Source organism: Coenobita brevimanus, chromosome 1, assembly GCF_032717465.1.
Source record: "Coenobita brevimanus isolate Jiangsu-jjx chromosome 1, ASM3271746v2, whole genome shotgun sequence".
NCBI classification, from domain to species: domain Eukaryota; kingdom Metazoa; phylum Arthropoda; class Malacostraca; order Decapoda; family Coenobitidae; genus Coenobita; species Coenobita brevimanus.
This window is the reverse complement of record NC_136954.1, coordinates 58,914,473-58,937,974: the sequence shown is the minus strand read 5'-3', so window position 1 is coordinate 58,937,974 and position 23,502 is coordinate 58,914,473. Positions and strand designations below refer to the sequence as shown.

The 23,502-nt window shown below is 42.1% G+C and overlaps 1 protein-coding gene across 1 annotated transcript in view; it reads right to left on the bottom strand.

The window, feature by feature from the left end:
- Positions 1 to 23,502, bottom strand: part of LOC145399070 (uncharacterized) — a 50,243-nt gene that overhangs the window by 2,560 nt on the left and 24,181 nt on the right. Inside the window, exons 5-9 of the mRNA XM_080271846.1 lie at positions 23,074 to 23,366; positions 16,576 to 16,822; positions 11,825 to 12,027; positions 9,531 to 9,773; positions 6,936 to 7,360 (exon numbers count right to left, since the gene is read on the bottom strand). Of these exons, the coding sequence (XP_080127972.1) occupies positions 6,936 to 7,360; positions 9,531 to 9,773; positions 11,825 to 12,027; positions 16,576 to 16,822; positions 23,074 to 23,366 (1,411 nt within the window). The remainder of the gene's footprint in view (positions 1 to 6,935; positions 7,361 to 9,530; positions 9,774 to 11,824; positions 12,028 to 16,575; positions 16,823 to 23,073; positions 23,367 to 23,502) is intronic.

The window sequence follows — 23,502 nt, the reverse complement described above, 5'->3', positions numbered from 1 at the left end:
ATCTAATCATACCTATTTACACTATTGCTACACAAGTTTTCAGTCAGCTCTGACTGCAAGAGATAATATTCTTCAGCTGATCAAAGAAGACCTGAGACAAAGTCATAGAGTGTGACCTCAGGGATAAGGGACTGAAGAGAGGTTGCTAGAAATTAAGCAACGTGGACAGCTGCCATTAGGTGACCAAGGCTGAAGCATGGAAGCATGTTGGAGCCTTTATAAATGAAGAAAAGTAGGTAATTACTGACCACAATGTTTTTGGCAATCAAGTGTACCTATATAAACTACTGCCACATCATCAGTGCAGTGTAACCATACATATTCAAAAATCAAACTATCAAGGTATCATTTCTTTTCTCAAACAATTAACAGTGGTCTGGTTATATTACATCTCATCAATATGACTCCTTAATTTTACTGTAATTAATGATGCCATCCCTCATCATCCCAAAACAAAGATTTCAATTATACTAATTTTCCTCTAATTTGGTCTAAACCTGTCATCTCTCCATCTTGAATGCTGAACTATGGCAAGAGATTAATACAGAAATATGGTGTGAGTCATTAAGAAGAGCTAATGAAAGGATGTTGAGCTACAACAATGTCTTGTTCTGCCACTGAGCTACAAGAAATAAGTGCAAAAGGATAAAAATCTGATTCATGTTAGTGTACTTATAAAAGACCTACAGTATCATTCATCATCATCACTGATACCTCTTTTCCTACCTTTCACTGTTTTTATCGTCACTATAGAAATGCCAACAGTAAACTCAACCTTTCTGCCCTCCACATCAACATTAATCACATTAAACTTTAAATACTTGTACTACCACTCTCAAAATCATCAGTAACTGTATATAACTTGACAAAATTAATCTTGACTTAACCCACAACACTTCCTAAGAATGATCACTGTCTCCAACTGAACAAGTATCAAAACTCAGGTGATCTGAACGTAATATCTATTCACCAACACTACCATCCTAACCCTACTTATGTTCAAATAAACCAGGATTACAGTATTACAAAACTAACAAAAAATGAAATAAAATAATGGAAACATTTTTAAAATCTATCCAAGCTTTCAATTTTTACTACAAATCAAAAGGAGATTTAAAGCAAGGCATCTTTAACTTTTCATGTCTGTGATGTATTTTGTGCTTTATTATTACTACTAACAGATGACCCCATCCAGAGCCAAGATATACAGTACAAACAAATGTAAGATCAATTCCTTGTCATACATGTGATGTATTTTTCCAGGAGAGACAAGGAAAGTTTAGGATATTCCCATGCCTGTTGTTCTGCATAAAGAAAATTTAGTTATAAGTGGAAAAATCATCATCATCATCATTATCCGGACCTCCTTTCCCACCCAAGAGCAGGGTGAGGAAGTGGAAAAATTACAGTGAATTATTTCTTTGGTCATGTGGAGAGGATGGAGGGTGAGAGACTGATGAGGAGAGTGTATGTGAGTGAGGTGGAGGAGGGGGAGAGGGAGGGGGAGGCCGAGGATGAGATGGAAGGATGGAGTGGAGAGGTATATGAGAGAGGGGGTGTGTGAGTAGGGAGCAGGGCAGTGAAATGGCGAGGGACAGGGTGACGTGAAGGCGATTTGTTTGTGGCCACCCCGTACAGGATTAAGGCGTCTGGCAATAGATAGATAGATAAATTATTTCTTTCTACAGGAGACACGCGAAAAGGTGATGGCAGTAACTCCCCATATCTCTTGTTCCTCCTGCAATTCAAAATCTGAACTGCAACAGGGAAGTAATCATAACTGTGTTTGTGCATCTCAACTCAAGTTATACAAAACTTTTCTGAGGAGGTGGGGGAGGGTAAAAAGATTTCAACAACCTTTTCTCTACAAGAAATCTACCTCACAATGAATAAAGCTCTGGAAGTAGCAACAATTATATGACATAACACATCATATCGAAGGGGTCCATCTAATCTGGGATATGAATCGGCAAAGCAGTACTGTACCCTCTCCCTTGCTGTAGGAGCCATGAGGTTCCTTGGGGAGCTGCCACATTTCAACATCAAATTGAATTTAAAAAATAATAAAAATAAAAAATAAAATAATGAGTTATTATCATAACTTAGTGGTAGGTGGGGGCGCTCATCATCCACTCACTCTATGTTGTGCTGCTCTCGGGTGTCTGTCCTTTCCTCTCTTCCTCTTTGGTCTTCTTTCCTTCATCCTTATCTCTTGCTGCTGTCAATGGGTGACTCTACGCTGAGTGACAAGCCAAGTGGTTTCCTGTACACCAGGAAACCATTTACTATACTGGGCAGTAACTATATAACCAAATTACGGCGCCTGGTGGTTTTGTGGGTAATTAACCCCTTACCCACGGGGATGGCTGGACTGCGCCATACCCCTCCCGCAGGGATAGCAGAAAATCCAGACAATACACAATAAATTAGCTACTTCCAGGTCAATGGTAGTATCACTTAGCCTTTTGTTTGTTTTTTTTTGTTTTAATATATATTTTTTAGTATGAGAATAGGTCATAAGGGACATTTCAATGGGTAAATAACAGGGAAAATTAGCAACCATGTGCACGTGGGGTGTTGCCAGGTGATAAATTAGCTACTTCATGGTCAATGGCGGTATCAATTAGCCTTTTCCTTTTTTTTTTATATATTTTTTAGTATGAGAATAGGGCATAGGGCACATTTCATTGGAAAAAGAGAATGGAAAAAACTGGTCAGGAGTTGTGTTGTGTGGCCAGGCTGTAGCTAGGCGGGGAAGGGGGTAAGGGAGAGGAGGTGGGGAGGCAAGGCAAACACAGAAAAATGGCTAAACTGGTAACACTGGATGTGAGTACTAGCGGTATGAGCAGCACTGCCTATAGCTACACACTGGCAGTACTGATAGATGATACAACACTGCACTTGAAAGCCCAGGCGATTTTTAAAAATCCCTGGATCACGGAAGTGACGCACCGCGGTATGGTACTTATGTAACGAGCGTAACGGTAGTGACAGCCCACGGGTAATTGGTTAAAGTGTTCCAATCAGCTTCAGCCTGTGCAAGTTTATATCCAACAGGTGGTTGGGGTTTATTGCTCACATAATGCCACTCAGGGATGAGTGAGGCTGGTCACTCTCATCTTAAATGTCAGGACTAACTTGCTTAGCCCCAGGGCCCAGATTCTACAAACCGTCATAGCTAAGTCCGTCGTACATATCTAAACAAAATGGCGCATTTTAGACATAACTCCGTCAGAAACTCGTATGGTCGACCATAAACTCCTATGGACAACCATAATAAGACGCGCGATGGTATGTTCGGGTTCACCCTGTCTTAACGCCGCCTATGACCGTCAGAAGTGTGTCAACATGGCCGCACCACAGCAAGCAGATCCCCAGCCGAGGAATATTTTCTGAAGAAGGGACGTGCTTAACGAGCTCAGTGATGCTGAGCTTATCAAGAGATACCGGCTAGACAGGGACGGTATTTTGTATGTCACCAATCTTGTGAGAGACGCCTTATCGAATGACACCAAGAGGAGAAACCCACTCACCCCGGAGCTTAAGGTCATCATAACACTACGTTATCTTGCTACCGGAAAAATGCAAATGTGCAGAGTTTGGGCTTTACAGTACTTGTAGGGCTAGCCCCAGCAGGTTAGGTTAATTATGGACGTCTAAAAAATATTAAATAATAAATAATTAAATATAATAAAATAATAATAATGGGATAGGTAAAGTTTAGACTGGTCGAAAAAATAATACTTTAGGTTAAGGTTAGTGTAAAAAAATATGAAAATATTAAATAAACCAGAAACAAATTATAGAAATATATAACTCAACCTAACCCAGATGAACTGGTTATTGTCCCATTGCTGTCCATAGCAATGAACATTTTCTTTAACTTTCTTTGGACTTAAGAAAATATTTGTAATGTAGGTTAAGTATATTATAATAAATAATGACATGAATAAAAAAAAAATATATATATATATATATAATAAAATTTAACCTAACCAAGTTTAGCCTAGCCAACAAAAAAATACTAATATGAAATTAGATGAAATTAATAAGGTAGGTTAAGTTTACACTAGTCAGACAGTGTTTTTGGTTACACACTTTTCAACGGGAATACGTTTCAGCGCATTTTCTCACAAACGAATTCCTATTTTACTATGTCTAACTTCCCCAAAAGTCGTAATATGAAGTTAAAACAATTTAAATCCAAGAAAATAATGCCAAGAACCTATTTTATTCCATAAATTTAAAGTTGACAAATTGTGAGCGGTGCGTTCTAGCAGCTGACGGTGTTGTTGGATTAGTGAGGTATGGCCGACGACTTCCGACGGCCATAAGACTGACTGTCATAAATTTGCTTAGCTATGACGGTTAGCTAGGGTCGACCATGAGCACTATGCAGAATACAGGCCCAGGCTCCTACGCTCCTCATGGGGCAATACAGGATTAGATGATGATGATCATCATCATCATCATAACTATCCCAACTGTATTTTCCACTAAGTGGGGTGAATGAAAGGTAGGAATATGATAAATAATCAGCATGATGAATTGTAAACAAAAGCAACCTGGCAAAGTACTACCTACACAGCTAAACATACTTCTAAACTTAATAACTGACAGCCGCAAACTGAAAGGATGCCGGTGCTTAAGCTGGAATACAAGGGATGATGTCAGAGGAGTCACAGTTAAGTAAGGCAGTATCTGGTGTTTGCTAGTGTAAAATCTAGATGTTTGTAAGCTGGTGTTTAGGCTAAAGAATCATCTGTTTGACAAGTGTGACCTATTTGTGGACACATTAGATCAATAAGACTGCCAGACATAATAAAATGTACTACAAAACTACGAAATGTTCTGTGTCATGTTGTGCTGTGCAGAGGTGCTACAGCACAAGTATACTGATGAAAGTGCATCGAAAGAAGATGCACTATGGTAAAGATGTACAGAGGCAGCATTGTTCAAGTGCTGCGCTGTTTCGTTTTCATTCGTTTTTTATTTTATAAAGGCTTCAGCATGTTTGAATGCACTGGCCTTGATCACCTAATGGTGGTTCTCCATGCTACTTGATCTCTGGCAGCCTCCCAATTCAGTCCCTTATCCCTGAGGTCACACTCTATGATCTCATCCCAAGTCCTTTTTTTGGTCTGCCTCTCGCAACCCTACCCCCAACGTTCACACTTCTCACCCTCCACACCTAACTGTCATCCCCCATCCTCTCCGCATGCCCAAACCGTCTCAATCTACCCCTCCTCATCATATCACCAAAACACTTCAGTCTCATCCTGCCTCTCGACTCATCAAACGTAAACCTAGCCCCCTAGGTCTTACATACAAGGACATACAGCATATCCACCTAATCGTTGTCACTGCTGTCAGCTGAAGCCTACAAATATCCTCTTCCTTTACTGCCCAAGTCTCACAACCATATGGCATTACACTTCTAACACATGCCACATAAAAGGATCCCTTAGCACGAAGGGAAAGTCCTCTCAATATCAGGAGAGGCAACAGCTCTTTGAACGTCCTCCAACCACTCCTCACTCTAGCCACAGGGCTAACTCCAGTCCCACCTCTAGCACATACCATGTCTCCCAAGTAACAAGACTCTTCCACACACTCAAAAGACTTCAACAGCAAGATCAATCATTTCACACATGACAATTTCGACAAACTCTCCCCAACACACCACACGCATAAAATCAACGTTTATCTCGGTCTACCTCTAATACCGCTACATCTCTTATGCACCTACTGATCACAAATACTACACACTATAGAATTACTTCCCATGCCCTTGTGGCAAATCACACATGGCCATTCTCCTCTTCTCTGACAGTAAAACCACCAGCCCTAGGTACCATCACTTTTGTTTTATCTGCATTTACTCTCAAGCCCTTTGGCCCCATACCATCTCTCCACTTCCTAAATCTTTCCTCTGCCTCCCCTTCATTCTCTGCGATCAGCACCAAGTTATCTGCACACAAAATCTCCCTTAGGAGTCCATTTCTGAAGTCACGTGAGAGGGCTTCAAGCATCATGATAAACATTAACGGGTTTAAGACTGACCCCTGATGCATGCTAACATTCCCTGAAAACTCATCAATCAAATCTCTATTCACTCTCACCTGGGTGCAAGCCCCCACATACATTGCCATGACCATTCCAACCAGCCACTCGTCAATCCCAAGCTTTCTCATTGCTCATTTCACCACTCCCCAAGAGACTCTGTCAAAGGCCTTCTGCAAATCAACAAAAACAGAGTACAGAGCCCTTTTCTTTTTCCTATATATTTTTTCTGAAGCTGACAGACCATGAATATGGCATCAGTAGTCCCTCTGTCTGGCAGAAGCCCAAACTGCATCTCAATATTCACTCTTTCCCTAATCATTACTTCAAGAACTCTCTCCAGTACCTTCATTATCTGGTCCAAAATTTTAATGTCTCTATAATTCCCTTTTTCCAGGGCATCACCCTTCCCCATGTAAACATTTACAATCACACTCTTCAGTCACTCATCTGCACAACACACTCATGTATAATCATATTCATCAAATCAGTACCTAAACCCACTCCTCTATCTCCTGAGGCCTTCAGCATTTCATCAGTCGACCCAGACACACCTGCTGTCTTCCCAACTGCATCCTGCCTACCACCATGCTAACAACAGCAGCGTAAATCAAAGGCCAAGGGACAAACACTGGATCCACTGACTCCGGTACAATGGCAGTGTCATCAGGATTATGGTGATTTACAGTGTTTTGACAAAAGCAGCACTGAGAGCAATGTGTGTTATACTATGCAATGCAATGCTGTGCTTTGTCATGTGATGTACAAAGGCAGCACAGTCTGAGTGTTGCAGTGAGATGTTTAGGTGCTGTGTCAAGGTATGTTGAGTTGAAGACGCAGCACAGTGAGTGTGTTGTTGTGCTGTGACTTACCACAGTGCCAGGGGTGTAGCCCTGGAAAGGCGGGAACTGGGGTGGGTGAGGGGCAGGTCCAGTGAGGGGCGGCCCCGGGTGAGCTCCAAAGTTAATCATGTTCTCAGGGGGTAAGAAAGGCGGGCCGGTGACAGGGGGACCAGGAACAGCCGGGGCACCCACCGGAGGTGCACCAAGAGGTGGGGGTGCTCCAACTGGCGGCACTGGTGGGGCAACAGGTGGGCCAAAGATATGTGGGGCCTGTGTGACGGGCGGGAACATCCGGGGTGTGGGAGGGCGTCCCAGGTAAGGCTCTGGAGGATATGTGGGAGGGGAGGTGGTGAATGCTGGGGCCACAAATGAAGGAGGCAGCTGTGCAGGTGGGGCGCTGACCGCATGCGGGGCAGACGTGACGATACCCGGCTCGCTCACGCTGCCCTGGTACCCTGTAAATATAGCTAGGTAAGTAACCTCAGGCATCCTAATCGCAGATTCATAAGCCTCTTATGAACCCTCCTAAAAAAAAAATGCACTATCATTCTAACTCTAATTCCCACTATCACATGGTGAAGTCTACAGGAAGGCTCCTTAATTTCCTGATGTTACTGCTGCTGTTGTGGGCCCAGGCGGTGGCTTGATCGGTAGTGAGGTGGTCTACAGTCCTACTTGACCCAGGTTCAAATCCCAGCTGGGGCAGGGAACAGTTTAAGGATTTGAATTTCAAAAAAAGCAGACTTTACTGATCTACCATAAGACCTGCCGACATGTCGCAGAAATATCCCCGCTAATAACAATACACCAGTCCTGAATGAGACAGCCCTAGCATGTATTCAATGTGGACGGTGGGTGTTAGCGCCGAAGTGGTGACATATGGAGGTGTAGGAGGACTACTGGGCCTTGGGATAGGCAACTGCCCCTGAAAAATAGGCCCTGAAGCCTAAAAAAAAAAAAAAAAGTGCCCACTGGACTGCAGGTTGAAGATATTCTTCTGCAGTCCACCTTCCTGTTTTGGGGGACAGGAATGGAGCTGAGGAAACATAAAATGGAATTGCTGACATAAGTCAAAGACCAAGTTTCAGGGTTCCAGGTACATTCGCTTTCCCTCTCGTGCCAAAGGTGTTTGCATTCTAAGTGGTGGGTGTTGTGACACATTCCTGCACCAATGACTATTTTTGGTTTCTCCTTACAGTTGCTCTTCATAAGACATTAGGAATATGAGGGTACCAATACTATTATTCTCAGCTCCATACATACTTACAGACTAAAAAACATACACTCATCAATCCTTCATTCAATCCTGTTTTTCTCTTACCAGGAATGTAAGGGCTTAGGGCTTTGCAAGTCAATACAGAGAAAAACTAATTATTCAAAGACAATACACCATCTACTGATTCCAAGTTACCTTTCATTAGGCTTTCCTGTCCATATTTCCAAAATGGGTTTGTTTTGCTTTTCCTTATTCCTATGTTCTATCAACTGTTCACTGCACTTTTTTATTTTTTACACACTTCCTCATCCAAGTAACTATTTTATACTTCTTGGCACCTGTCTATCTACAGTTTAAAGCAATACCTCAGTACCTCAATCAGCATGGCAATGACAATATGACTTTCACACCCCATACAAGAATCTCTTCCAACATTGGCTGGATCACACTCTCTCCCTCATATATGGCATAATGTACTTCTTGCTGGTTATATCTCACAATTTGCAGTTTGCCTATCACAATACATTTCTTGCGTACCACTCTCCATAAATACCAAACAAGATGAAGTAGCTATAGTTTTTTCACTTTAACTTGTCCCAGATTTTTGTCCCTTTGTAGCTTCTTATTTCATGTTCAGTTCTGCAAGGTATTGCTACAGCTCTACATCCTTTCCATTGCACTTACTCATGGCTAGCATCATATTCTATGATTAATCTAATGGTACATATCAGCACTGAAGATGGAGATTTGTAACAGAGTAAAAATGGCATACCAACCTTTCTCCTGCATACAGCATCATCATCATAATTTTTGGTTACAAGTCCATCTTCCATGTGTCCTGGATCAGGTATGTTCATCTAACAGTACTCCATCTTGCTCTGTTCTGTGCCAAATCTCTAGTCATTGCTCTAGAATCCAAGGTCAGTTTATACCATCTCAACTCATGCGATTAACCATTCTTCGCCACTGTCCACCTCCTTAACTATAACCAAAACCTCTGTCACCCATACTGTAGCAGCCATTGCTCAGTGGGTTTGAGCTCTGACCGAAGGGTCACAGGTTCAAGTCCACCCAATGGTCACTGGCAGACATCAGGAAAGGCATCCGGTCATAAAGTGCTACACACTCCAAACCAGTCTTCTACCCAGGGGGTAATACCTTAGCCCTTATCAAAGAAAGGGGGACACAGAAAAAAAAAAAAAAAGCCTATACAGTGTACATGATACCACCTCTCCAGTTCATGAATTTTTCTATAGCCCCCTCCCCTGCTTCAATATAATCCCAATGAAATGCACAATACATTTGTTCACCCAACATTCATGCACTGAATATTTTTAGTTCCATTTCACTTGAAACTCCATTCATTTTATCCCCTCCCCCAACACACACATGTGCTAAAGCAGACTGACCTTGATCAACAGCAGCATCCATATAACCATGCTGCTGGGAGAAGGGTGGGACGGACTGTTCTGGGATGGATCGCTGCCGCTGTGAGGAGTAGCGCTTCGGGCGGGAAGCTGAGGAATCACCACCAGGGGATGCATTACCCCCACCCCTCCCCCCTCCCCTCCCCATGTTGGCTGCTAATGCAGCTGAATCCTGTAGTCGAGGTGGCACTGTGCTACGCCGATTATCACTGCTGTTGCCACCTCCTGTGAATAAAACAGTAAGTCTGATACACACATTCATGATCTTAGATTTGATGGTTTTTACTTTTTTACACTTACCTATGTTTTAACCCTCTCAATCTAACAATGGCTGTTTATTTTTATTCTATATACAGTATCTCCAAACAACTTCATTCAGCTTATCAGACACTTTTCAAACAGGATGGGTTAGTTACTGCCCCTGTTAATCCCTTCAAAGGTAAAGGTCCTTCCTAAAATGAGCAAGAAACTAACAAGGAGAGAGTATGCAAGTGAGGTGAAGGGGGGGAGAGGGAAGGGGAGGCTGAGGAAGAGATGGAGGGATGGAGTGGAGAGGTACGGTATATGCGAGAGGGGGGTGCGAGCTGGGAGCAAGGGAGTGAAATAGCGCTGGTTAGGGCGACATGGAGGCAATTAGTTTATGGCCACCCCTTATGAGACTGAGGTGTCTGGCAAGAGACAGATAGATAGACAGTAAGAGAAAATGGTAAAACCTGTCATACTTCCCTACAACTAAAAATAATTTTGCATCAGTTGGGAATAAAGCAGTTAATTATAATAGGTACATGCAATGAGATGACAAGGAATAATAGGCAGAAAGGTCTACCTGATACCTTGGGTAGGGTATCCTTGCTAAGAATAACTTCTTTGACGTGGCATCCTTATTGTTGCAATATCATCACTATAGAAATTCAAAATAAAGTATTTTCCTTAACTGGTCATCAAAACTAGACCATCTGTACTTGAAGTCTTGGGAAGCAGATACATCAGGAACACGGTGTTATAATGCATGCCGCAAGTGGAGTACAGTAATACATTACAAATTCATTCAAATCAAGAAAATGTATCGAGTGTTAACTTCTAAAATATCATTCCCATTTGTAATTCACTTTACATAATTCTTAGCGTGACATAATATATACAGTATTCAATTTTATATAACATGATGAAGGTACGAAATTTTTACCTTATACTGCATTCACTAAGTTTTCACTGAACGTATGGCAGTGCAGAGTGACCAATGCAATCAGAAACTCTGCCATCACTTCTTGGGTTAACTGTACAAACATCAACAGGTGGTGTGACCCCAGACTCAATGTATTCAGGGCAACCACAGGGCCAGACTTTGGGCAACAAAAAGAAACACCTTACTCTACATACAATACATCAGTGATGTTCTATGCCTCCCCTGAATAGGATTCCATCCTATCTAATAATTACATGTGACAAAATCATACAGCACAATGCCCTATGGATCACCACTGGCTGCACCAGAATCATTCCCACAGCATACTTACACGCTAAAACATAAGAGACATACACAAAACACCTAGGCACATAAAACAATCACCACACAAACATTTCAAACCCCTTACAGAAATATCCTACCTCCAAGCATTTCTACAATTGCAACGGAGAAGCAACTTCACGTGCAGGGCAATATAACATCTCAATCATGACACCAAACTACAAGCCCACCCTTCTGACATCAACCCATTAGAGGTGTCCCTAAATAGAGATGATCGAGTTCACTTACCTAAGCTTAGAACAGGGCATCACCCAGTCCTCCTCAGCTACCAGCTTAGATTTGGGGTGGGTAGAATCACATATGACACGAGCCCATCATGTAGAATAGGCCCACAAAACATAACTCACATAATGGAGCACTGCACAGCACATGCCACACTAAGACAGAGACAACACCAATGATGTCGGGAACTTGTGGGACAACCCCATAGGGGATGTTTCTTACCTGCAATTGATGAGTCTGCTCAATTAGATGGACTGAGGTTGAGCACCAACAACTCCTATACCCTATAACTCTATCCTACTAGGTAATATGGATTCAGTTACATTACAATCCCTGCCTATACTTACGGCCTTTGCTTCTATACCCTACATTTCTATTCCGTGAGCCAATATGGATACAGTTACAATACATTACAACCCCAGCCAATACCTGCAGCCTTTACCCTGATACCCTACAACTCTTTTCTGTAAGCCAACATGGATAAACACCTACAATGCATTAAAATCCCTGCCTATACAGTACTTACGGCCTTTATTCCTATAGGATTCATCTCTATTTTGTGAGGCAATACTGATGTTCTTCATGTCTGTGGTTAGGTCGTCCATCTCCCTGGTGTTGTGCGGTGGCTGCTGGTGTGTCGGCCGCTGGGTGGGTCCGCCTCCCCTGCTCCCACGCCCACTACCAGGCCGGTTCTCTATGTAATTATGCCCGCCTCGATCCTCGTTGTACCTGAGATGAGAATGAAATTCACCCCTTCACTCAGGGTTTTTTTTTTTTTTTTTTTTACCACCTAATGATTTTATTCAGCTTAGAGAAGCTTTGGAATGATTTAATGAAGTCTGTATTTAATCCCTCTAATTCTACAAGTACATCCTAAGGTGCATGAAATCATTTGGAGATAGCAAGAACAAAATAACACATTAGACATCATTTATGTTCTGCATACTGCTGAAAATCATGGAACAACTCTTTGTTTAAATGAACACCCTCCACTCACCTTTGTTTGATTTAAACCTCAACAAGGTTTCTGATCCCAAAACTCAACCCACCACAGACCTTTCTAAACTTAATTTAGATGGCTTCAATGGGAGTGAACCTCAACTATGGTTGTTTTACCTTAATTTGGCACAGATTCTGGTCCTTTTGCAGGCCATTTCACAAAACCCAATGGAAAAGTCCGAATATATATGTGTGTGTCTGTGTGTGTGTGTGTTTATATATATATATATATATATATATATATATATATATATATATATATACTGTATATATATATGATCATCATCATTATCCAGACCCCCTTTCCCACCCTTAGGCAGGGTGAGGAGTAGCAATGTCCAGACAGACCAAATTTGCCCAACTCAATGGGCCACACGTCCACTCATCATGCAAGCCCTAGGAATCCTGGCTTTATCAGATACACCAAAAACATCCACCACGCCTTGTAGCTTCACATATATAAACGTATCAGATAGAGTCAATCCGGATGCTGCCACGTTACAAAGGTGTGTCAAATCCCTGATCGTGCACTTCTCCTCACAACATTCATCCAGCCAGCTCGATCTCTTGTCAGTTCCCTAGCCTCACTGACTCCAAACCTCTCTTCCTCACACACACATCCACCATATCTCTCCACCTTCTCCGTGGCCTACCTCGCCTCCTCCCTCCTTCAAATTCGCTCAGATATACCTTTTTCACCACTCTATTGTTATCCATTCTCTCCACATGACCATACCATCTCAGTACACTGTCTTCGATTCTGGTGTCCAATGACTTCCTTACTCCACATCTTTCACAACTCACATTATTTCGTATCCTATCCACCTTTGGTACTCCACATACATTCCTCAGCAGTTCCATCTCCACTGCTCTTACTCTTGACTTTTCATTTTCATGCCACATCATGGTCTCACATCCAAATGTTAAAGTTGGCACCAACACTCCTTCATGTAACACTCGTGCACTCAACACTGAAGCTTCTGTTTCTTATCAAGGCCTTCATTGCACCAGCTACTTTTCTTTCTTGTTTCACACTGAAGCCTCCGTTTCTTATCAACGCCTTCATAGCACCAGCTACCTTCTTCCTTGTGTCACTCTACTTTCCACCTCTTTTACACATTTCCCTCTCCTTTCTATCTCTGTGCCCAGGTATTTGAACTCTCTCACCAATATTAGTCTTTCTCCATTCACTGTAATATCACACTGGGAGTCACCTTCTCTCTTGATTACTATCACTTTACTCTTTTCTACATTTACTCTCAAGGCACAATTCTCACAGATATCAGCAAAACTCCGCACTAGTCTACCAAACTCTTGACTGGTATTTGCATGCTGCACAGCATTATCAGCATACAACAAATTTGAGAAAATCCATCCATCACCATTCATAACCAATGGCATTTCTCTCTTCATTACTCGTGTATTTACTTCTCTCATTATCCCATCCATATACACATTGAATAACTATGGGGACATCACATAGTCTTGTCGCACGCCCACATTGATCGTGAACCATTCACTTAGATGCCCATTAACCCTTACACATGCCTAACTACCATCATAAAAACTTTTGATGGCACCTATCAGCTTACCACCTACACCATACATGTGCAAAATCTTCCACAATCCTTCTCTGTATACTTTGTTGTATACTTTTTCCAGATCCATAAATGTCATAAACACCTTATAGTCCTTCTCTCAAGCCTTCTCCACTACCCATCTCACTGCAAATATCTGATCCACACATCCTCTGCCACTCCTAAAGCCATCCTGTTCATCACTCACTAAGACTTCTGATATCTCTCTTACTTTCTGTTTAATAAATCTTCCATATACCTTCCCTACAAGACTCAATAAACTCATGCCAAGATAATTTTTGGACTCACTTCGCGCGCCTTTATGTTTGTACAGGGGTACAATCAAAGCTTTTTTCCACTCTGCTGGCACAGTTTCACTCATCCATGCCTTCTTACGTATCTCCAATAAGCACTTCATTCCATTCTCTCCACAACACTTAAACATCTCTGCATACACCTCATCAACCCTAGCCACTTCACAGCGTTCTTCAACTGTGTGAGTGTCATGTTCCCTGGCACAGTATTCCTTCTCTGTACACACCCAAAACCAATCATGTTAACAGTCACTTTGCTCTCTCCATTCCCATTCATCAGCCTTTCAAACTATTCTTTCCATATGGTCCTTACTTCATCCCCATGGTTTAATAATACACCACTTACATCCTTCACACTTTCACACTTCTTTCCAGTGTCACTTCTACATTTCCATGCCTCTTTCCAGACTAACGTCCTATATTCAAAGTAATTTGCATTCATTTTTCTTCCTAGATCATTTGCCCCCCGCTTTTTCCTCTTCACTAGTGCCTTCACATGCCTCTTGCTCTCAATATATTCAGTTCTTATTTCAACTGAACCCCAATCCTGTATCCACCCTTGCCACTTCCTCTTTTCCTCCACTGATCTCTTAACCTCTTCATCCCACCATGCCATACCTTTCTTCTTTGTTGTTACTCTTGCCACACCACACACTGCTTTAGCATTCCTAATTATGCAATCCCTACATGCATTGCACAAGCTGTCCAGATCCGTTTCATTCCAATTCCCTGAATCTAACTCCCACCCTACTCTGATACTGTATTCATCTGCCATTTCTTTGATCCTTAGCTTCTTGACTTTCAGTCTCTCCCCCTGGCTGATCCTCTCTCTCTTTCTCTTGGTCCACCTCACGCCTCTCAGCTTCCACGTCTTTTTATTACCAACCATCAATACATCCTAATACCATTCCTAGCGCCATGGTCTTGATTAGCCAAAGAAGCTCTCTAGTGCCTCTTTCTTATGAGTTTAAAACAGCATTTCGCATGTTAATATTCACTAAAGGTCAATACTAAATATTCATATGCCAGAGATTAGAATAATAAAGATATATATAGCAGAGAATATCTATCTATCTATTGCTAGATGCCTTAATCCCTTGTACAAACAAATTGCCTCCACGTCACCCTGTCCCCCGCCATTTCACTGCCCTGCTCCCAATTCACACCCCCCTCTCATATAAATAAAAGGGCAAAATGGGGAAAGGAAGAGATCACTTCAGCAATATTAAAGTTATATATGGCACAGAATAGAATGAAAGAGCAAAATGGGGAAGAGAAAGAGATCATTACAGACAATAAAGACACATATCACTATAGCATAGCAGAAAATAAATGGGCAAAAAAAACTGATAAGAAAGAGATAGTACAAGTTGATTTTACAGAAATATAGCATAGAGGGGAATGAAAGGGTAAAATAAACTACTAAGGAAGAGATCACTTCAAGATATTAGATACAAATGACACAGCTGAAAATAAAAGGGCAAGGTAGGGAAAATAAACTGCTAAGAAAGAGATATTAGAAATTCTCAAGCTGATGAGAATATGGTCTCAAGCTGACCATGTACCCCTACTCTAAGAGCTGTGTTACTGGAGGCTCGCTAGCATCTTAATGTTATGATCTTTTTGTGCATCCAGTACATTAATCTAATATACTATAGCACTAGCTGTGTGTGTGTGTGTGTGTGTGTGTGTGTGTGTGTGTGTGTATGTGTGTATTTTGGGCAGCCGAAACTACACATTCAAACTGCACCAAAATTGGCACAAAAGTAAAACAAAAATTCGCTGATGTGAAAAAACTTGGCCCCATCATGATCGAAAAACTTTTACTATATTTAATAAGCGATCACATTTTGACCAAAAAACGCTGCTCCAGGCGCCCAGCATAGGATCTCCGTAGCATTTTTTGCCCACAGCTATAACTAAAATATATTACAGAAGTGCGAAAGCCCTCCACAAAAGCCAGTGCGAGGGGCCCTTGCACTTGTATTCTCTAGTATTGGATTATTGCAGTCTATGCTGATATTATAAAGGCACAAATAATATTTATCTATCTATCTTCTGCGTACTACCAGATGCCTTAATCCCATAAAGAGTAACCACAAACAAATCCCCTCCACAATGTTCTGTCCTCTGCCAATTTACAACTCCTCTCAAATCTGTCTCCACTTCATCCCTCCAAGTCATCCTTAGTCTTCCCCTCCTTCTCACCCCTCCACCTCACTCACATACATTCTTCTAGAAAGTCTCTCATTCTTCATCCTCTCTACATCGCCAAACATCATGCAAAAGAATAATGTGTAATAAGTAAAATAAGTTTTTGAGGCAGAGGTGCTGGAAAGCCTACAAGTTGATGAAAATACAGCCTGAAGTTCAACCCCCCTACTCACCTGTGTTGCTGATCTCTGTTGTATCCCCCCCGCCCTGCTCCTTTACCCCGTCCCCCTCGTCCCCGACCCCGATGTGCTTCACTTCGCACATCTTGGGGTTGGGGGATCACTCCAGGGCTTTTGTGTTGCTGCTGATGATGTTGCTGAGGCTGTTGTTGTTGTTGTTGCTGTTGCTGCTGCTGCTGGGGTTGGGGGTGAGAGGCAGCTTGGACTGGTGTTGTTTGTTGCTTCTTGTTGTTACCCTCACCTGCAGAGAATAACAACATGAACTGCTACACCTGTTATGTATACACAGTTCTAAACAATCTGTTTTTTTTATCCTTTTTTGCTATTAAGCCCTAGTACATTAAAGAAAAATCCATCATCATCATCACCATCCCAGCCTCCTTTCCCAACCTAAGGTGGGGTGAGGCAGGGTCAAGAAGGCCATAAAACAATTAACGGAATGACATACTAACCAACGTTTGCCAAACTATATGAACCACACTCCCATTCACTCACCATTCAAGCCCCCGGAATCATAGCTCCACCTGACAGGTCACAAAAACATTCCGCACCTAGCTTCACACTTACCTGACCAAGTCAATGCAATGACTGTCAGGTTAAAACGAGCACCAAACCCTGCTCACACACTCTACACAAAATTACTCCGCCAGCTTGATCACTTTTCTGTTCCCTAGCCTCATTAGCTTTTTCTCACACACTCATTTACCATACCTATCATCTTTTAGGCCGTCCACTTCTCCTCTCACCATCAAGTTCTCTCAGCTATACCCTTTTCACCACTCTATTTGCTCCCATTCTCTCCATATGCCCATACCATCTAAGCACAGTCCTCACCTTTGGTGTCCACAGACCTTCTAACACTATCTTTTACATATCACAGTATTACTTACCCTATCCACTCTTTGCACTCTACACACATTTTTCCAACATTCCCATCACCGCTGCACTTATTCTTGACTTTATTTTCATACCACATCATGGTCTAACAACCATCTGTTACTGCAGGCACTATAACTTCTTCACTCAAGCTTCTCATGGCTGCCTATCACAGGCCTCTCCTTCTTAACAAGGCTTTCGGAGCAAAAACCACTACTTCCCTGTGCCACTCTACTTTCCACTTACTTTGTACATTTACCACTCTTTTCTACCACTGCACCCAGGTATTTAAACTCTCTCATTAATTCCAGTCTCTCTCCATTCTCCATAATATCACCCTGGGAATCACATTCTCTCTTAACACCCATCACTTTGCTCTTATGTACACTGGATCTCAAAGGTATCGGTGCACAGGGGGTGCGATGCCTATCGAAAAGGTTTGAACAACTGCTGACATTACCAACGTCTCACTGTGTATAATCAGTGTCTGTCTATATAAACATTACATTTGCTATATGTTTACAAGAGGATATTGCTAGTTGGCGATATATAACACCTCCTGACATCAGGGCTACCAACGTGTGGTAGGTCGGATACTAATATGTCAGTGACCTTTGTTCTGTGGTCCCAAATGTTTCACGCATGTTGTGCACCGATACTTTTGTGACCCAGTGTACAATTACCTTCAAGAAATGGTGCTCATAGACATCTACTACATAACTCTGCACCAGTCTACAAAGCTTCTGTCTGCTATTTACAAGCAACACTTCCTCGCCGGTTCGGGACGTATCTTAGGAAGATCATATTGCATCCCTTGTAAAATCTGCTTCCAAGAGATTGGGTATGCTAAGCTTACTCTGTGCCTTCTTTACTCCTGCATAGTTGTTAAATTTATAGAGTTTTTTTTTTCGTCCCTGTTTAGAGTACAACTCTCATGTGTGGGGAGGCTCCCCACATAGAGCTCTTCTCAAAAGGGTGAAGTCAAAGGCTATTCGCCTCATCAACTCTCCTCCTTTTACTGGCTCCCTTCAACCTTTGTCTCTTTGCCGCACTGTTGCCTCTTTATCTGTCTTCTATCACTACTTCAATGGTCACTGCTTCTCTGAACTGTCTGCTTGCATTCCTCCACCTCTACGACAGGCGCATAGCACCCATCTAGCAACAAAATCTCATCCCTTTGCTGTCCAACTCTCTAATGCAAGAGTTAACCATTACTCTCAGTCCTTCATTTATGCAACAGGTCAACTCTGGAACTGTCTCCCTCTGTCTGTATTTCCTACTTCCTATGATCTCTCGTCTTTCAAACACAGTGTCCAGGCATATGAATGGCTCTTGAATTTGGCTCTCTTTTGTATTGTTTTTGTTTCCTTCTTGGAAGGAACGATAATGCAGGCCCAGCCTTTGGTTCCTTCTTCTTTGCATAAAAAAAAAAAAAAGAAGCATATAACAGATCTGAGACTCTCCATCCCTCACCATTCATTACCAATGCCATCCCTCTCTCCAGTAGTGTTTTAACCAGTCAAAATTCTCTTACTACCTATGAAGCTGTTCTGACAGTTTTCCCCAGTAACAAACAGGATGTACAAAGTTCTGCTGTATCTGAACTGATCTCTCACTAATTATGAGTGTCCATAACATTAAATTTTAAGGTGAAACAAAAAACACTACACAATGCAGCCTTCAGTCACATATTTGTATTTCTGCTTTCACAATGCAGCCTTCAGTCATATCTTTCTACTTCCGCTTTCAGCATGTGCTGTTTCATCTAATAAGCTTTAATGCCTTGCTCTCTCCCAGGAACCCTATGACAAGAATAAACAATGGTAAAACAATCTCCAGGATACTCTGTCCATAACAAATTTCAAACTAATTTCCATTACTCTTTCAGTCTCACCTCTTCCTCTTCTTTCCTATTCACTAATATAAATTCTATACTGAGACGGTGCGTAGTAAGAGGTTTGTCTCCTGACGGCCCTACTTCTATACATTCTTTTCACCCATTCAATTATTCTTCAACCTCTGCCAACTTTTAATTGCTTGAATCTCTTCTCCTATGTACCAGAAACTTGTCCTTTCCCAGGATTACTGTTAACATTCACTTAACCCTTAACCCCTTAAGTCCTAATCGTATCAATTGATGTGATTTGAGTTTCATGCCAAAATGCCTAATCGCATCAACTGAACACAGCCTGTAAAAAACTGCGGAGTGCTTGCTCCACCCCGATTATGATGTACATGGCTTCAGGCCAATGAGAACTCACCCCTGATGTGGCATGAGGGGGGATCAGACCAACCCGGGCGGTGGGGGGGCACCCCCCTCTCGGCTGCCTACATTCCACCCTCTATTCCACTTCCTCACGCCCTCCTTGTCCCCCATCACTCTCCCACCCCTTCATGCAACTGCATCTATCCTCCCACAACAACCTGCATACCCTTCCCACCCTCTCTTGCCCCTCCTCCCTCCCTGCTTGCCTCATCCCCCCCCCCCAAACCCCACCCCATCTCTCCCTCTTTGTCCCTCAATACCCTTCCAACCCCCAACAGGCCCCCAAGTGTCAGGCCTGATGTACGTACCTGTTTCATATTATTTCTACTTCTTCCCAAATTTTTACACCTCACTCTGTTCATTTCTCACTTCGTACCTACCAGTTTCTGTATGTATGTAGTTGGAGAATGCTGTATGTTATACTACACACGACGCATCTTCCCCCCCCCCCCACCTGCCCAGATTAGCACCTCTGAGTAGTGTCCATCTGTGTTAGTTTTCAAAAGACTATGAGGCCGTGTAGGGCTATTCCCCGCACCTGTTTCATCTCCCCAAACATACAAACACACCTGTTTTCATGGCTGGTGTGATAAATTCCAATGAAATGGAGAGTTTCCACAAAAGAATTTGGTTGTTCCCGAAACTGTAATGATAAATGTGATGAAGTGTAATGATAACGTGATAACTGTAATGTTGTGATAAATGTGTAACGAGAGGTTGGGACAGTAAAAAAAGAAATCGGAAACAAATTAGTTTTTTTTTTCCTTTCTTATGCATGCATTTATAGCATTATTCAACTTCTTTTTTATGTCCTTAATGGTTATAAACATTTATATGCATCTGTGTTAGTTTTGGAATGACTATGAGGCCTTGTAGGGCTACTCCACACCCCTGTTTTCTCCCCACACCTACATACACACCTGTTTTTAAGGCTGGTATGACAAATCCCATTGAAATGGAGGGTTTCCACAAGAGAATTTGGTTGTTGCCAAAATTTTTCTCCCCAGGTACCACCAAGGCCTTGTAGCCCTATTCCCCGCACTAGTTATCTCCCCACACCAACAAACACACCTGTTTTCATGGTAGATGTTACAGAACACACTGAAGTGCTTTCTTTTCATGTGAAAAGCTGGTTATTTCCAACCCCCGTACCTATAGGCCTACTCTTCACAGCCTACTTTCTCTCTCCACAGTCTAGTAATCTCCCCACACCTACATACACCTGTTTTCATGGATGGTGTGACAAAACACTTTGAAATGACCTGTTTCAATAAGAAAAATATGTAGTTATCAAATTTTCATGTTTTCGAGAGGTAACTATCATAAACTTTGTTTTAACTTTGACGCGCGATTGTGCGGTAACCATTAGGCCTATGGGGGTACGGATTGCATTGTCAGGTGTGTAAATTCTTCCTCTTTAGCTAGAATACAGTCAATTTGCCCTTGGTGAAAGTTGCCAAAACAACCCTGAATTGCGGTTGTGGGAGGTACCCTGCCTGAAACAGTTGCAGACTTAAGGGGTTAACTGCCAGGTGTCAGTACGGACCATAGGAAAAGACGGCAGAAGGCCGTCAGGTGTCGGTAGGAACCGTAACTGTTTCCCGCCACAGTCTGAAGTGGCCATCATTTGATCCTGTCACCAAAAGCTAGGGAGAGACTCCTGCCAGCTAAGCCAACCATACCTCAGTCGTCTCTGTGACTGTGCCAGATGTAAGATGGTGTTTTCTTAACCCTTCTTGTCCGATTCTGTTACCGTCTCACACAGACTTTCGCCTCATCCACCCCTGCCAAGCCTCTTTCCAAGGATACTAGGAAAGGATTTAGTGATAGTGCCATAGGGTGTGTCTTGGATGCCACTGTGTCTAGTTTATCTAGTGATGAAGAAGTTATCACGTTGAAAGCGAAGCCAAAATCGGGGCTGCATGCACACGCACAAATACATCCTACCTATCGCGCTAAAAATCACTCCTCTTCATCACATCCTTACTCATCGATACAACAACCTACACCCCTGAGGATACTTTCATTCACAGGAACAGGAGTTGGTGAGTAATATGGTTGTTAATATGTTTCCCTAACTGTTATAGTTTCCGGGATATTAAGGTTTGAAAACAGGCTGTTTTCAGAAAAATGCGCATAGTGAGAGAATGACGGCACTATAAACAGCCCAGCATTTAGGGGTTAACTTTCAAACATTTGCTTTTTCATTACTATATCTTTTAGAATATTTCATTCATTCATTGATCCATCATCTAATCCAGCATTGCCCCATGAGATGCGTAGAAGCCCAGGGCTAGGCAAGTTGGTCCTAACATTTAAGATGAGAGTGACCAACCTCACTCACCCCTGAGTAGCATTACATGAGCAATAAACCCCAACCACCCCTTGGATATAAACACTAAAATAAAATAGCTATTAAATGCCAGACAAAACAAACAGTCCATACAGCTGATCAAAAGCATGATGGTATAAGAACAGTATATATAATATGGTTTGTGCTTTTTTAATCCTTTGAAAGATAATTACTAACTTAACCTATCACGGCCTGGACACTTTCTTGACATTAATTATGAAACTCTTAATCCATGAACTGCAACTTGCATCACTAAATGTCTGCCAGGCAACTGTGATTTACATCATTTGTCACAAGGAGGGGGTGGGGGGGGGTCCATTTTCCACACTTTCCTTAAGGCCAATTGGTGACCATTATTTGATACTGATTATAATTATGATGGCATCTGGAGCTTTTTCCATCCATTTTCTTTACTCATCTCTCCCCACCTGTTCATGCTGTTTTTTTTTATGCAGTCCCTCCTGATATTCAAATTTTAAATCATGTGGCATAATCACACTATTGCAGACACTGACCTAATATCAGTCATACCTATTCTCTAAAATATTATCTTTCACCTCATCATGCTAAAAAGTCTGACAAATATAAAAATTTTACATTTTTTGTCACAGCATAAAAACCCTTGAACTTAAACTGCACAATAACTAAACTATGAGAGATACTGACTTTATATTAGACATATGTATCCTTCAACATATTATTCTTCATATCACAGGAGTAAAACTGGTTTCTGATGTAAGAATTTTTTTTTTTTCTCCAAACCATGGAACGGTCTGGAATTCCTAATATCAAAGCTTATGGGTTAAAGTGTCCCAGCCATCCTTAACCCATTTGGGGGCAACAGATCCAAGGGTTCAAAGAGCAGAGGAATTATTAAAGTACAACTAGTGATTCTCTCAGCGGGAGATATCCATTTGACATTAGCCAATTCAAATTTCAGACACTGCCCTGCCATCCCTTTATGGTTAAAATGAATATATTAGCAGCCATAACTAACCTCTATACCCAATATCAGTTATTTTCTGTGTCTCCATTTTAGGTGTATGAGAGTCTGTTCTCCTGACGTCCTGGTCACCAAACTCCTGCTTGGAGGGGTGCTGCTGTGCCCGTGCCTGGCTGAGTGCAGGGAACTCTTCATCATTGTCAAGGGTCTTGCGTGAGCCTGTGAGTGAACGCTGACCACCTTTGCCTCGTGGTCCGCCCTGTCCACCACCACCACCACCACCACGCACTGGCTTGGCATACGCATCAAGGTCCTCCCAATTACGTGTGTATTTATTAGGACCACGGCTGTGAGGAAAGTTTGCACATATCTCAAATGAATGGCAAAAAAAGTATGGAATTTGTATATGATAATGTTTTGTGACCAGAAACCTGCTCAGGTGCATGATAAGGATGTTTTTCTAGCCAAAAAAATGCATAATAT